We start from the raw sequence: 17,466 nt of genomic DNA on the forward strand, positions 1-17,466 counted from the left end.
TAGTAGGGAGAGATGGTGCCTATAGTAGCAGTGGGATAATAGCCTCTGGGGTTGGGGTTTCAGAGAACTATATTTACCAAAAGCTGAGGAGCCATAGGTTTAACAGTCCTACTCTATAAAAGGCCCACACAACCAATTTAGATGGACCTGGTATCAGCCTTTGACTGTTGCAGGTTGCTGGGGGTTGAAGTTCAAGAAAACTGAAACTGCTGTTCATCAGATCAGGGCATGTTGTTCTAAACAGCAAAGAGAGGGATTAGTGTTTAGGACCTAAAGTCAAGTGTATGGCTTAAACTCATGGCTTTTGTTTTCCTTGTCCCTAACAGACAAGCCTGTGTACACATGGACATCTGAAAAATGCTGATGCATGTCATACATTTCCTAAATATTTAAGTCTCTAATTTGAATGTTCTGCTTATGTGCTGATAAATAGGCTGCATGCTAATCCTGTGCCGCTGAATGGCATGTCGACGTGTGTTTGGTCGATGCCCTGGCACAGCTCCTAATGCCAGAACCAATTATATAAAGCTGTTTGCTTCGTATTTCCACTAATAGGCACATAAACTTAATACAACCTCCTGCAGCTCTGGCATGTATGGAGATGGCCATTCCTGACCTGTGCTTTATGGCTAGCCTTCTTTATACTGCTGCGTCTCACACTTGCGCCAAGCTAACCCAAGCATACACATGTCCGTGTGTACTCAGTCCTGGAAATGCCTTTCCAGCCACAAAAGAAGGGTAAGAAGGAACACAAGAGCCTGCACTCGAATCACAACCCTACCTTTTCTTGGAGTCCAGAAGGCACCCCAGCTTAGCCATGGCCTCATCTTCTTCTTCTCCTATGGAAACATCAGGCTATTAGATACTCACACAAAAAAAAATCAGGGACTTACAATTCTATATGATATGGAAGTTTCTACTGAGAAAAAAAACGCATTTTTTGTAACATTTCTTTGTTTTGGTCAAACATCAATGTTTCAACTGCTTTTCCAGTACTTGAGCAGTGTAGTTTTCCTACATTCGGATCATAATGTAGTATCATTAGGTTATTGAGGTGAATGGGATGCAGGTCATTAGACAGTGTATTGTTTCCGAACAAGGATATATTATGTAATGGGTTTTTCCAAACTCAGTTAACACTTCCGCTGCTAGAAAAGCAGAGAAACAAGGAGCCCCTATTGGCTCAGGGCAGCCATGTACCATGTGCTTGGGGGGGTCAAATTATAATAAAATTATACGGAGAAGTCTGTGGAAGGCATGGAGGGCCATATCCAGCCCAAGCCTCCATTTAGACAGCCCGCCCTTAGAGATAAGCTCCTATGCCAGCGGCTATTGGATGACTCTGGGAAAAGGTAGTCCAGAAAAATAAAACCACAAGATAAACACCTCCATTCTAGCAGCTGAAGGGTTGAGTTCAATTTATTAGATGAAGAAGCAGTCTTTATTTTGTAGACTATTACACGGTTGTAAACAGACATCTGTTTTCTCCTGAGACAGAGCTAATTCACTTTTGATATATATGTATATGTATAATGATATTTTACCAGGAGAGGTGCTCAGGTATGTAAAGAGTTACATTTTATACAGATGTATATAAGGTGTACAGTGTATATAATGAGCAAAGCTGTATATCCTGTTGCATTGCTGACTATTTGTAAGGAAATGGGCCAGTGGATTAAAGGGTGAAACCCAAACAGTTGCACACCAAACTATGAGAGTATGGTCTGTTTCAATTCTCTCCGGCTGAGGGCAGGGCCGGAACTAGGGGTAGGCAGAAGAGGCAGCTGCCTAGGGCGCAACGATTGGGGGGCGCCAGGCAGCCAGTCCTGCCTACTCCTAGTCCGCTCTCTTTAGTCATTGCCCCTGCTGCTTGTCCTTACGCGGTAGGGGCAATGATCCATCAAATCGCAACGTGAACCCCGCCCCCACCGCGTTCAACTGCGCATGCGCGCCAAAGGGGGGGGGGGGGGCGAATGAGAAAGGTGCAGGGGCGAGGTGGCCAACCGGATTGCCTAGGGCACCCGGTCGGCTTGGCCCGCCCCTGGCTGAGGCATCTAACATGGTGTCAGGGAACCTAACTTGCCCTTTAAATGGGGGACTTGTGCAGGGGAATGGGAAGCTGCCAATTAAACTGTTGCAGTAATATAATAAATCAGCTTTTCATTATCATCCAGCATGTTATAAATTTCTAAATCATGGTGGGATCTAAGGGCTCTGGCACACGGGGAGATTAGTCGCCCGCGACAAAACTCCCTGTTCGCGGGCGACTAATCTCCCCGAGTTGCCTTCACCTGCCATCCCACCGGCGAACATGTAAGTCGCCGGCGGGATGGCACACGCGGCGGCGCGATTTCCCGAAATCTCCCCGTGTGCCAGAGCCCTAAAGTCGCACAAGAGCTGGCACTCTATTCCCCAGCGCTGACAATGCCTGGGGGTGGGTTGTATAGATTGCTATATGCTATGCTGTATCAGGAGATCTGTATATTTGTATTCTCTTCTCCCCTTAGAGATAGTATACTACATAATGAAAGCCACAGGTTCAATAGGTTAAAGGTTGGGTAATTAGCAAAGTGGCTGGTGCCATCGATGTCATTCACTTGCAGTAAATACTAATTCTGTAAGTATCCCCTTTGCTGCACGGTAGGCCACAACCCCCCCACAAAGCAGGGCACTCTGGCCCTATATAACTGGTAGCTCATTCATTTCTGTAGCCTGTGGTTATATAATTACACCAATGCAGGAAGAAGCAATGACTTCATATAGGAAGGAAATAATGACTTGCTGCTAGAGATAATGGAACCGGCCCATATATGATCTTATTTACCCGGCAGAATTCCCAGCTGAGCCCACTGAGCCAATAGCAGACACATTGTTAATTGTGATAATTAGTCACATGGTTGGCTCCAAGCTAATCTTTCATATATTATATTCTGTTGCTGTACATTATATACAGTATGAAGAGGTTTATTCCTGCTGTCAAGAGACTATGCAAGTACAAATAAGCCAAGATCCCCTGCACTATGGGACTTAAGGTGGGCATACACGCTGAGATCCACTCGCTTGGCAAGGTCGCCAAGCGAGCGGATCTTCTCCTGATATCCCCACGGTGGGCGATATCAGGCTAATGCAGGCTAATTCGGCCATGTGGCCCTGGGGCCAAACGATCGAATTAGAACCAATTTCAGGCCCGATATCTGTCGGGCAGGCCGTCGTTAGTGCCCATACATGGGCGATAAGCTGCCGAGTCAATCTAAGGGACCGATATCGGCAGCTAGAATTGGCCCGTTTATGGCCACCTTTATTTTCTGTGTGTCTATATGTTTAGTAGAACTCCATAAACTGTCATTAATATGAATATGCACCCAAATCATAAGGCATAGGGTCGGACTGGGCTTGTGGGACACCGACCCAGACCCAATCACAGCATGAGTTTGTTTTTAGGTTGAGGAACTCACAGTAATATCACTAAATATATAAACTGTGAGAAATATAGAGACAAAATAGTCCCCAGCATTCCTAATACACAGAGGCCCAAACAGCCCCTACCAAGAGGCAGGCCAAGCCATCCAGGCACCCTAGGCAACCTGGCTGGCCACCTTGTCCCCCTCTGGCCCCCTTCAGTGACACCGCGGACGGAGGAGGGAGAGATGTCACTACAACGCCAAGGGTAAGTGATTGCAGACTAAGGGTGGGCAGAAGAGGTACCTACCTAACGCCCTCTCAATGTTGAGCCCTAGGCATGTGCATTGATAGGAGCAATTTCCCAAGAAACGATGCTACCTTTCACTTTTAGCTGCTAATTATTATGAAGATACAGTCTACCGGCTGCCAAGACTGTACCAAATATTCCCTAATAAAGGAAAGGTTACACAATGCCCCACGAAACATTCCAGGGCCCTACTCCTTGTAAACAAACGTCACTTTATTGGCTTATAAAGACTATTCATAGCTTAGGCAGCACACGTTCCTTCCTGCACTCTGAAAGATAGCCAGATAAGATCTTTATATAGATTTCTCTCTTGTTTTTCACCTTCTTTGAATACCTGTGTATTTCCTCTATGCAAGCAGAATCACAAAAAAACTTTTATACAGAATAATTTGGAGATTTAGCCAAGAAAACATTCATTCTCCTAAAGCTGACAGTGAAGAGGAGGAGGAGAAATAAGACATTTTGAAAAGGAAATTTCTTTTGTGCCCCTAGGATGTTAACTTCCCCTTTATGAATGCTAATATCAGTCCCATGTCAGCTACAGGCATTAACTATGTATCTCTAGGGGATTAGTCTAATCACCGCAACATTCATATAGACTTAGAAATATGGGGTCAGTTGTGTTACTGGCACAACCTTCCCATCCAAACGCACACTGTGCCACAGTAGCATTGAAAACAATGGCAGCCCTGAACAGAGTAGGACCCAGGAAGGGTGATACTGCTTACAACCCCCTTAAAGGGACAGCATGAGTTCAATGAATAGGGCTTGTGCCAAAAATACTTCTAGCCTAGTGTTTTAATCTATGGCTTGTTATTTCTTGAGCTAGACAGGGAAGCTGAAACTCCTCCATGTTTGGTCCTTGCGAGGAAGATTAGAATTAGATTACCAGTGCACATACAGACATATCCTTTAGTTGTCTGGTCGAAGCCTCTCAAGTGTTTAAATTTAGCCTGATTCCCTCACTGAGTGCCCCTTCACTATAGGCAGGTGACGCCCAGGACAATTATCTCCAAACTCCTTAGTGGAGGAGATGCTGATATTGCTCTTGCTAGCTAACTTGTCTAGATCATACCCCCTAGAGTGTTCCAGACATAATTCTACTCTCTGCTTTCATCTCATTCATGGGATCCCAGTTTCTTGACTTCTGTAAGGGGTTGGTTCCCTTAGGGCACACTCTTCTTACTGGGTCCTTATGCTTCATGCTCCCCAAGCATATCCACCCCTGACCCCAGGTGAAGACAAAGAGCCATGCACTACCTGCTATTAGGAACAGGAATTACAAGCACAGCTGCCAGGGTCAGTTACAGAGCAGTATCATGGGGTGGGGAATGGGTGGGTTGGGGTCCCAGGAAAATCAAGTTATGACTCTGGCCAGAGCCTTTTGCAACTTCCACCTGATCTCAGCCCAACACAGTGCCGAAGGCAGTGTCGGACTGGAACCCCAGGGGCCCACCAGAAAATCTTAAACCATGGGCCCACTCTCCAAAATATTTATCCTCCTTTCTTCACTCAGCATCTTTATTATCCTATTATTTTTAATTACATGCTAGAATCTATCCTTTCATTTATTTTTTCTTTTGCCATTCAGAAATAGGGAATGATCATGAAGCAGGCCAAATGGTTAGGAGCAGGAGGGCCCATTGACCCCTGGGCCCACCGGGAGATTTCGTGGTATCCTGGTGGGCCAGTCCGACACTGGCCGAAGGCATGGAGCCTAAATGTGAAAACATATTCATTTTCAAAGCAGTTGTTATGGAATTATGCATGGATCTCTGGCAGACTGAATGCCTTTTGTTTCCTCCATCTCTATTAGGAGAAACAAATGCCCTAAACCTACTGTTACCTCCTCTGACCAAAATGGCTGAAACCATGTTAACACCTGCCAGCTTATATCCTTATATATGCGCTATATATATCAATATTTAGTAAATTACTCCTTTAAATAAAGTCAGCAATATGAATATAAAGTTTAATCTTGGAATAATGCCACTTGATAGGGGTGTGAATACGTCTGCGGGGCACAGCAAGAGTGAGACAAAGCAGCGGATGTGCCTGACTAACAGATCTGTCACTTGTTAGCATTGGCTGACACCCATTCTGCCCCCGTTCTCTCATACCAAGGCAGTGGATGTCTATTAATGATTCTGTTTCTATGCACCTTGCCAGAAATACACTGCCAGTTCTACAGCCTACCTGCTATAATTAATCCGCCTTAGAGGGAGAGTGTCAATACCATCACAAGACTGATATATAAATATAAAGTGTGAGTGACATCATATTTAATTTAACCATTGTGGGATACACCTTTTCCTGTGTCAGTCAGCAGGCCGGCATACTGAGTCCTACATGACTGAATAGCTGCTCACAACCCACCAATAGAAGGAAAGCCAGAATCCTTGCACCGCTCCTGTGATGTCTGTGCATTCCTAATGATACAGTTATACTGTAAGCGCTAGTATATCTTTCCCTATAGAAGAATAATAAAATGCACCCCCCACTGTTATACAATAATACAATAAAAGAATCTTAGAATGTACACAGAATAATTGTAATTATTTATTTAGGCCATAGAACTCCAGGCCACTTGCATTATCCTTTTATCTAGCAGTAGGGGGTTACATCATGTATGATAATACATAAAGGATTCTGGCACAGGCAACTGTTGGACAATAATAGCAGGTATCTGGAGGACTGCAGGTGTTGCACCATGATGCACTAATCAATGGCATACATGATGCTGAAGTAAACGTTATGGAATTAGTCACTGGATGGACAAGGAGCACCAGTCAATGTTACAAAATAGTTTGGTCTTAGATTGAGAATAAATGATATGGCTATCACTTCTATCCATGCAGCAGTGCTGGCATTTTACAATGAACCGTGCTACAAATGATAACCTTATAATTGACACATTCTGATGTCACAGCATGCTGTTTATAACTTAAAGGTTCAGGAATACAGACTTACTATAGGCACTGCTCTGGTAGTGCAGCCATGGTACTACTATAGGCACTAACATGGGTGTGTTACCATAGCAGCTACCATAGTATCAGTCATTTTATTCTGCTTGTTGACGCTTATCATGCAGTGTCGGACTGGCCCACCAGGATACCAGGAAAACTCCCGGTGGGCCCAGGTGTCAGTGGGCCATCTTGCTTCTGACGATTTGGCCTGTTTCATGGTCATTCCCTCTTTTTGAATGGGAACAAAGAAGAGAAATAGATGGAAGAATAGATGCTAGTATGTAAATAAAAGAGACTAGGAGAATAAAGAGGTTGGGTGAGAATAATAGTCTAGAGAGTGGGTCTATGGTCTAAGCTTTTCTGGTGGGTCCCTGGGGTCCCAGTCCAACACTGTTATCATCTAAACTCTCAGAATTTCTACTTTAAGTTGGTCAATTTTTAAAAAAAAATATTTTTGTTCTATGGGAAAATAACATATTCCCCAGATGGCTGAAGAGAGCACATTTAATCCCACATTTCCCAACCATTTTGATAATGAACACCAGTAGCTGCCTGCCCCAGAAACAAGCGATGACGCTAGGCCAGAACTAGATGCATTATCTGTCCCTGCACATAAACACAGCTCCGCTCCCCGCCGCATTCTACTGCTTATAATTAATGCCTTGGAAGCAGTGACTCGAGCACTTTGTTTCCACCCCGGGGCCATAGCTGTAAATTATAATTCAATGTCAGAGGAACATTTTGTGTTTTCAGGCAGCAAACATTAACCTTCTCAGCGCTGCAGGGTAAATAGGGATGTTCATGCCTTCTAATGTTACTGTGAGCAGTGTGAGTGTGTGCAAAGCCTGACTACAGTATCCTCACATAGGGGTCATATAGTGACTGAGACCAGGCAAGCAGTATGGCAGTGCTTACCTACCCAAATGGGGCATATACATAAAGATCTGTATTTTTTACAGAGGCATCAACAAATGAGTGCATCTTTGCCCATCAACAGGCCAATGATCAGATGGTAATGCAGGCCCTATATACACCGTTGGGACAGGACTGGACCAATTCACTGCTGTGGTCCTTGCCTAGTGGCATTTTCTAACCTCCCTGGTATTGGACAAGTATGTAGTTACATAGTGTTGAAAAAAGACCAGAGTCCACATACATAAACTATATATACAAACATTAATACTAACAATAGTCACAATACTCACAATAGCCTTGGATATTATGCTTGTTCAAGAACTCATCCAGGCCCCTCTTAAAGGCATTAACAGAGTCTGCCATTACCACATCACTAGGAAGGGCATTCCCCAACCTCACTGCCCTCACCGTGAAAAACCACCTACGCTGCTTCAAATGGAAGCTCCGTTCCTCTAATCTAAAGGGGTGACCTCTGGTGCGTTGATTGTTTTTATATTTTTATCTGCCTATAATCACCTCTTAAGTAAGGTTAGGTTAAGCGAAGGTCAATAAGCTGCTGCCTTGGTCTTAAGAATCTTATAGGAACACATGTGGTCTATGTTATGTTTTTTATGAATGTGTCTGGGATTCTATTTAATGGCCACCATACACAATCAGATTGGTTTGAAAGAGAGGCAGAAACATGAATGAAGGAGGGCCTAAGTAGTAACAATAACAATAAAATTGTAGCCTCACAGAGCAATAGTTTTTGGCTGCCGGGTCAGGGACCCCCTTTTAAAAGCTGGAAAGAGTCAGAAGAGGAAGGCAAATAATTCAAAAACTATAAAAAGATAAAAAATGAAGTCTTATTGAAAACTTGCTAAGAATAGGCCATTCTATAACATACTAAAAGTTAACCTGAAGGTTACCCCCCCTTTGATGTGTATGGCACACTTTGTTTTTCTTTACTTGTCTAATAGCCTACATTATGATTCATTATAGACTGAGCCGTTACTCACAGGAAGAGTGCTGTGCCTGAGAAAGTGCTCTCTTCCATGAGCAATGCCTTCACTCTGTCCTGATAAGTGCATTAGAACATGACCCATACCAGTGACTATTACTAGTAGCTGATTAATATGATAGCACTTTGTGGTTTGGATTAGTGTGCCTTTAAATCAAGCTGCAGCAGGTGAGAAGGCGGAGTTGACTGTAATTAGCCATCCTGGGAGGAAAGGATTTTATTATTCTTCTCTAAGCAATCCCACAGCTAGTTGCAAACTGCCAGACTGGTACAGGATTTTCCAGCTCACATTTAATTCTTCTTGACATGGAAAACAAAAATGGCATTTTAGCAAGCAAGCCCCCATGTGTTGCACCCTGAACAACTGCGTGATCTCTTTAAGAGTGGGTCATGAGTCTTAAATACTGAAAAGTGATTCTGCTTAAAATGACAGAGCCACAAGTATGTCCCCATGGGCACCGGATGGCCTCGATGATGAGGCACAGGGGATCTGTAAGCCTGCGTGCAACTCCTGTTTCCAGATGCTGCAATTAATTGCCACCTTATTTCTATTAAGTAAAATGAGATGGAGGTAAGTGACTGGGGACTCGGGACCATTGTAATCAGTCAGCACGATGTTCCCAAGCATCAGAGAGAGTGTTTAGCACGAATCAGCCTCAGCCATACTCTATAGGCTAATTCAAATGTGCATATGTTATACACAGGGTTTTTATAGACATCTCTTAATAGTAATAATCATTATTATAAAAGCAACATAAGTAATAATGGCTTCTACTGGCACCCACTCCACATTACACTCGTGGGCCACTCTTCTGGAAACTCTATATAAAAGACAATGGGGCTCATGTATAAGTGCAAGTGCAAAGTGCTATTATGCAGGGCTGGGCTGGTGGAAAAAACCCAGTGGGCCCCTCCAACCCAGAACCCATCCCCACAGTCACTCCCCTGCTGATCCCTTCCCTGATCACACCAAAGTATATTGTAGGCACGTTCGGAAGGGGTTGGGCGAGGAGTCCCTGCTAGGGGGGGTGACAGTCCCAGTGGGCCCTGCACACCCCAGTCCGACCCTGCTGTTATGGGCTCAAATTGCCATGTTGTTTACCTAAAAGTACAGCAGTAGTGCTATATATACTGCCCACAAGCTGCCCTCAATGCTTCAGTAGCCATAACTAAGCCATGGCTGTGAACAGATACAGGCCATTTAGCCCAGGGTGCAACAGTTGCCCACCAGTGACCCAGGAGCCTGCCTATGAACATTGTTCATAGGATCCCAAATACAAAAAATGTATGTCCCAGAATGCCCTGGTCAAAGCCCTGAGAAATGGCACTATTTGAAAACTAATGTGCATGAATCAAGCAAATGTACCTGTAATGGGCCCAAATCGCTCTGTATGTACAGTACATGCCTCAAAAGACTTACACAATAATAGGGACTAAGATACAAATCAAAATATTTCTGAGTTTTTATTGTTCACATTTTTTTTCCTAACAAAGTCATATTTAAAAAAAAAACAAAAAAAAAACAAAAAAAAAAACTAATTCTGAGGTCTGCAAAAATATCAATATTTATCAGGTATAAATCTTCTAGTGACTGGAGTACATTTAGGTAGTGTGGTCCCTTGATGTCTCCAATCACTATTTATAGGTTATATATCCTTTGTTTTTTTTCCATATTTAGTTAAGTATGGCTGTCCAAACTAAATTTCTTTACCTACCTTCCCCTCCCTGTGTACTCAACTGCTTTAAGAAACATAGTGGAGTTCACAAAAGTCCTTTTGCCAATACACAGGAACATACTGTCTCCCCATCATTGCAGAAGCCCCAAAAATCTTGGGGCCCTATGGCAGGCCTCGTGGCAGGAGGGTCCCTGGCTGAAAACTGCATCTATCAGATACAGATACAGTACACCAAGCAAACTGACAAAAGATCAACTTGTTTGGTGACCTTTCCTTGCCTAAATGCTCACACTATAAAATGCATGGGCCGGTTTAGCCATGATGGTATCACATAGGGTTGCCACCTGTCCGGTTTTGACCTGGAGAGCCTGGTTTTCGGTAGGGCTGTCCAGGTCAAAACTACCTCCCGGGTTTTCCCAATTTGGAAAACTGGGCAGGATTCTTGAAGATTGATGCAACGATTGGCCAATTATCGATTGATGTTGCTCCCAGTCCCCGCCCCAGTGATGGCACAGCCCACCCTTGTGGCTGTATTAATTTGCTTATGTAGTGGCTTGATTACCCTACCTTTTGAAAATGAAAAAAATGCCTTATTGCTAGGTTCAGTCAGCCCAACAACCAGCCATCAGGGTGACTGCTAAGCTTTAGATATGTAGAACAAAAAAGAATTCAAAACCTCTAAAACATTAAAATAATGACCATCCACAAATGATCTTGTGTGGCACCTTCAGTGCAATATTCATTAACAGGTTTGCAGTCTGGGTCGGACTGGGCCAGCGGGACAAATGAATAATCACCAGCAGGAGTTATAGGGTAGGGTTAGCAACAGGAGGTGTTGGGCCTCCATGGCTAGGGTGGTGAGCCCTTGGGTGACAGCCCTGGGTGGGCACAAAACATCCCAGCCCAACGCTGCTTGCGGAAGGACAGAGGGCATTTGACCTTTGACCCTGATAAAATTACAAATAAATTATTTGTGAAATGTTTACATTTTCTTTACTAGTTGGTGTCCAATCTAATTCCCTCCAGCTCTGGTCGACCTACCCTGTCTCTTGAAACCATTGGTGGTTTGCAGTGAGCTGAAGTAAATGAAGCCTTATTATGCCGATTGTGTGTGTATAATTAAATGCATTTTAATATATGATTTGTGTTTATTTTATACATGTTTATTACATACAGGGGTCTCGATGATGAGAACTTTACAATATGCACGGCCTCCTTGCTGTGAGACATACATCCCTGTGTACGTGCCAGGAGGCGGCAGCCAGACTCACTCACTGACAGAAGCCGGCCTTCAGCAGAACAAATAACTTAACCCTGAAACTTCCACTGATCCCGTAAGGAGGAGTAATACTGCTGGCACTCAGCACTTACAGGGTTAAGGCTCTGCTGAAAGCAAGATGCTATTGGTCAGAGCCGACTCATAGGGAGTCCCCAAAAGTAACAAACTTATATTAATATAACATGCTATATTGTGAATACGTATAAAAAGTCTATTGATGTGCTTAAAAGTATCAACACACAATGAGCAGTATAGACCCCTTTGGAGTGTCACTGGGCCTTACTAATTTGCACCTATCTTGTGAAATTCACAAGACCCATATTCTTTTTTTTTTTTTTACCACTGAAGTCATTCCAAATGGCAATGCTCCTTTATGGCATCCAACTAAACTAGGGAAAATATGCATTTTCATCATTGGCTGGAAATGATAAATGAGTCAATCTACTTTCAGGTGCAACTGCAAATAATTGTGCAAACTATACACAGATACAAACAATAACGGTTATAGGAAGTAGAAATAGTTTAATCGCTAACCAGGCTGAAAGCTCAAGCATGGCATTTGTCACAATAGCCCTTTTCATGAATGATTTTGGTGAGTGTAGATTGTACCCCGGACATACCTGAGCACCCTCCAGGTTTACTCCCCTTTAAATAGAATCTAGAGACCACATTTCCATTCAGTCCGAATCAGACCAGCTTAGTAATGAGAAAAATAAAGGAATCTGTAGAGGGCCGCCGGGCCCTATGGGAAAGTCTGGTAGAACACTGCATTATTTCTAAAAAGACAAAACATTTGATAACAAAAATATTTGTTCTATACCATTTAGATAAACATTTTGGCAGCAAACAGAGGAGTAGGGGAAGAGGAATGTATTTTATAAATAACATTAGAAACACCAGTGGTCTCTATTTTTCATTACTGAAGCAAGAAGGCTTTGTATGTTCCCTGAAGAATCATTATCAATGACTCCTATAAGCCTCCTGCGGCAGTGGTGTGTCCTGAATAGGCTGACGTAGTATCTGGCGAGCCTTGGGGGCTATGGCTTTTTGTAGCTTCACTGGCCTGATGCATTAATGACTCCAGACCTTCGCTTCCACTTGATTCCTTGCTCATATGTGTAGGAGATACTGAGTAATGCAAGCTTTCTGTGATGTCCTGCCCTGATGCATACCCTGCTGGGTCTTGGTCGAGCTGAATAAAAGGATCTGTAGGGATTTCTGAAATGTCTGCTCCTGCAGGGGTAGAATGTGTGTCAGGAAAGGTCTCTGCAGACACTGTGCTGCTCTCTGCTTTAATGTGTATTGCGTCTGGGTTTATGGCCTCTATTTCCACATGAGTATTGAGGCTGGGGGATGGCTGAGTTGCAATATCGTCATTTCCAATAAAATGGCTATTTATACCCAAAGGTTCGTTTGGTGATGAAAAGGTGCCTTCATCGAGCAGCCTGTACCCTGTGACATGTTGATGATTTAATGTTGGTGCTGTGGTCCCAAAGGGTTCCAAGTGTTCCGCTAGCACATCACCAGCAATGATCTCATCTCGCACTGATGACTGTTTCACTGAATCCTCACTTGCATTGATGACGAGAGGTGTTTCATCAAATACAACAGTTGTGCTATTACTGGAAAAAGTTGATACCTCCTGGCCATTTCCCACATCTCCGCCGGATCGTACTGGTTTCCATATGAGGCTGTAATAAATGGCTAGGATTATAGCAGCCAAGGATACTGACAGCACGTAAGCAAAAACAGTGGCCAGTCTTACCCATTTCTGGTTGGTTTTGGCTGCCATTTTTGCCTTCTTGTCCCCTGTATAAGTAGCAGGCTTCCCCCTCTCCATATGGCCAATGAAGTCTTTGTCCTTCATGTTGCTCCTGATTTTAGCTCTGGGCTCCACGGCGTTGTCTGTGTTGAAGGATCACAATCAACCAGAACCAATTTCAAAGCAGACACTAGGGAAATAGCCAAGGGAAATTCATGCTAATCTCATCTCAGGTTCTTGATAGGATGTAGCTGCTCCTTTGGCTGATATGATCATTGGCTCAAACAATGGGCATCCCTTCTGTACAATTGTTCCCTGGGTCTCTTGGCTTAGACAGCCTCAACTGGCAGCATTCTTGTGCTCCGGCCGCATTAATGTTTTTTTTTAAAGAAAATCATCCATCCTAATCTTCAGCGAAAACCTTCCTTCACTCGTGAACCAATTGAGCTGTTTCCTTCAGCAAGATACACAAAAGACAAGCAGGCAAGGGGGAGGAGGAGGGGGGCTCTTAAAAGGGCAATGTAATGATGCTGAGGTGAGGTAGCAAACCGTTACCATGACAATAGCCATACGCCAAATCCCCATCCCAGTGAAAAGCAATCAGCATCATTCAGCAAATCAGTCTAATGCAAAAGCATTGAGAAAAAAAGTTACTTTTAAGCCGAATTGGTTTGCATGACTAATACATTAAAGTGCACTAAGAAATGAAAATGGACAATTAACTTAATAAACATGCATTCCTTTGCAGGTGCCATATTGTGTTACGGTTAGGCAACATGCTGACATAATGGTGTAATATAAAGCCACTGGGCTTGCATGGCAACTATCACTTACATAGGTGAGGGACATAGAATAAATGCCTGATATTTTTCTCATTTTATAGGTTAATGTGTTGTAGGTATTTTAATTTATGCATACCAAAAGCAGGTGATTTTACACTACAAAACTATTACCATTAAAAGACTGGTTGCACCATGACTAGTATAGTAGTATAGATCCAAAATCCAATGTACAGTGTCAAGCAGGCAGGTCAGAGTACCAGAGGTTCTTCTAGTGGGCCCCAGCCCAAAGCAATTTCCATCAACCCTTTCTTACTTCCACCATAGGTGTGTATATAACGCCCATTAGATTTAACATTGTCTACATGTGTGAGAGGGAGCCCTTACCTTCAGGTTTTCTGGTCAGCCCATGCTGGCACTGTCTGCCCATATTCCCATCACCTTCAGGTTCTATTTTTGGCACCAAATTATTTTCACTGTATGTTTTATGGCTAGCTTAAGGAAAAAAAACCCCGACTGTGTTGGGAAAGGGCAGGCTAGATAAAGAGTGGGCCCCATACACAGGCAGATAACTTCCCAACTAGGCCTGAAGGGGCCACTTTGACAGCATAAATCTGCCCATGCACGGCCACCTTTACTGTGGCACCACAACATTATCCCATTTGCTTGCCCCTCTTTTATTGTTGTTGAGGTAAAGAAGGTCTGGGGGGTACAAATCGGTATTACGACTCACATTGAAGAAGGAATGCTTGCCAGTGCTCAAAGTTGCTAAGGTTTGTTATTTTCTCCTTAGACAGGGATTCGAAGAAGGAGGTAAACTGACTGTCTGTTTTCAGTTGCCCACTTATCACACACAGGATGAGGCCAGCATGGCAGATTGGCCTGAGGAAATAAACACCAAAAGGTTGCTAACATTCCACATGAGGTAGATATATTTATCCATGTTGATTTGATTCAATGATTGTTACATGCCTGTTTATTAACTGTTTGCTAATAAAGCTGCAGCTTGTTTCATTCCAAACTGACTTTCCTCATTGTCTCCAAAAGGTGTAAGTGGGGTGGGTATGAATTAAATGCAGCCTGCTAGCTTGAGTTCCCTGCCTTTCATCATAACAGAAACAATACCCTTCTCTAAGCAATTATCTTATCCACTGTGGGGAAAATGTACAAATATGATACATGGCAAAAGGGAAAATAGCTCCTGCTCTGTCCCATTATTTTGTATCCCAACAGCTAAGGCCTACTAATAGGAGTGGTGGCTTAATCAATACACACCTACACTGAGCTTCATAATTCATAGGGGATAGTTGCTCCTTAGGGACACTACCAGAGGGCCTACAGTCATAAGGGAAATATAATAAGAAGCTGTGTTTGAGGGCAGCATGATCTGCATGTTACACAAGGGATTTAAGAGAATTTCATGTTACTAAATCCATCCATTAGTATATGAAGCTGCTGTATTGCACATCTGTGTATATATACTGTACACTTTCCAACACTGGGGTGTAGCTATCCTGTTTAGCACTAAAAAAAAAGAAAAGACCTAAGCGATTGTTTAGAGAATCGGTTGGCAAGCTTAATGACTTAAGAGTTTGTTCCAATAACCAATCAATAATTGCACTGCCTAATCTACACTCCAAAAGCAGATCGGCTCTACATGATTTCATTATTCAGGTTTGACGTTCTTTAAAAATATTAAAATTGCAGCTCCTTCACCCACAGCAATGTATATAAATCACATCAGGGGCTTCCGGTGCTGCACTGAAAAGAGCCGGAATAAAAACAAACCCACTTCAATCTATTTCTGGGCCGAAGCTGACACAGGGGCATGTGAATATGTATGGAAAAGAAAAGGAATGTGGGGGATTGTTGGAGAAAGCCATTCTCCTTTCTAAGAAAGAGCTGCACAGCATCAGCACAGACGCCTACACTGCTCATTTCCCCCACTATGCTTTTCTGCAGGAACCCGCTAATCCCAACCTTTTAGCCAGTGATTTGCTGCTTATTTTGGCTGCTTGAGTAACCTACTTGGAACAATTTCACAGTGGTATGCAGCATTAAGGGCTAAGCTTGCTGCCTTCACTCACGTCATAAGAGTTGGAAAGACTTGGGAAGGGATATATATATATATATATGTGTGTGTAACAAAGGCCGCTCTTGTCCTGTTGCTAGCGCAGGCATGTCATGTCAGTGAGTCACAAGAGCTCACTACTGGCTTCCTCACTGTATCAAGGGACTCGTCGCCCTGCCAGATGCACAGCACAAGGTCACAGGAATATGCTTTTCTTCCCCATAGCAATGACATAAGCTTAGCTTGACCCACTTTAATTCAGCAAATAAAACACCAAGAAACCATGAATTTGCTAAGGGAACAGGGGGAGCTGTTATATCAGTTTCTTACATTGATTAATGGTAAAGCACATAGAGTTCTCATTAGGCAAGGGCTATTAAATGTTATATATCTGCACCACCAGTAGGGCTGCCTCATTCTGGAGTCACGTGGGAGCTATAAACGCCAATAAATCATCACAAACAATTACTTTTCTCTGACTGAAAATCTGTGGCACTGATAGGAACATAGCAATTCTGTTAATTATGAAAAAGCAGAATCAATGTGCAGTGAAGTTACGGAAGGTAGTGTTTGCACCATGATCGATTGTCTCTCAGGCGCACACTAGCAACACCCGCATGTATACACAATGGAGGCATGCAACCATAAGCAATTGGTTGTTCATACATGGGAAGAGTCTATTCAACTACTGCCATCTGGTGGTCTGGCTGAAGAAGACAAATTTTAGAATGGTACAGCTATCTTAAAGGAAAACTACACCCCCCCGAATGAATACTTAACCAGCAGATAGTTTATATCATTTTAATTGCCCAATTAAAGAATCTTCCCAAACTGAAATGTATAACAGTAAATATTGCTCTTTTCTATCCTTTACTTTAAGCCACCATTTTGGGAGGGTCTGTGTGCTCCCTCAGAGATCACGTGACAGGAAATAATGCAGCTCTAACTGTAGCAGAAAGTACTGTTGGTTTAAAAGACAGAACTCTGCCCATTCATTGGCTGATGGGGCCTAACATGTATGGGTGCCTTGGCTTGTTTGTGTGCACGGTGAATCATATGATCCCAGGAGGTGGCCCTTAGTACTTAAAATGGCAATTTTCTATTTAGGATTACTCAATGGCACATACTACTAAAAAGTATAAAGTATAATCATACTAAAGGTATATTTATTTGAAAATTGTTTGTTTGAAGCAAGGTTTTATATATAAATATATATAAGCTGTTTTATGCAATATGTCTTTCAGGGATATAGTTTTCCCTAGGGGGACAGAATTTGTATGATGTAGACAGGGGTATCCTAAGAATGTGC

The 17,466-nt window shown here is 43.1% G+C and overlaps 1 protein-coding gene across 1 annotated transcript; it reads right to left on the minus strand.

Annotated features, from left to right (window-relative positions):
• Positions 1-10,029: 10,029 nt before the first annotated feature.
• inafm2 (InaF motif containing 2) lies at positions 10,030-13,784 on the minus strand. Its single transcript, XM_012969679.3, has one exon. It carries the CDS (start codon positions 13,410-13,412, stop codon positions 12,516-12,518), a length of 897 nt encoding a protein of 298 aa, XP_012825133.2. The 5' UTR covers positions 13,413-13,784; the 3' UTR covers positions 10,030-12,515.
• Between the last annotated feature and the right edge of the window lie 3,682 nt (positions 13,785-17,466).

This window comes from Xenopus tropicalis, chromosome 8 (genome assembly GCF_000004195.4).
Source record: "Xenopus tropicalis strain Nigerian chromosome 8, UCB_Xtro_10.0, whole genome shotgun sequence".
Lineage (NCBI taxonomy): Eukaryota > Metazoa > Chordata > Amphibia > Anura > Pipidae > Xenopus > Xenopus tropicalis.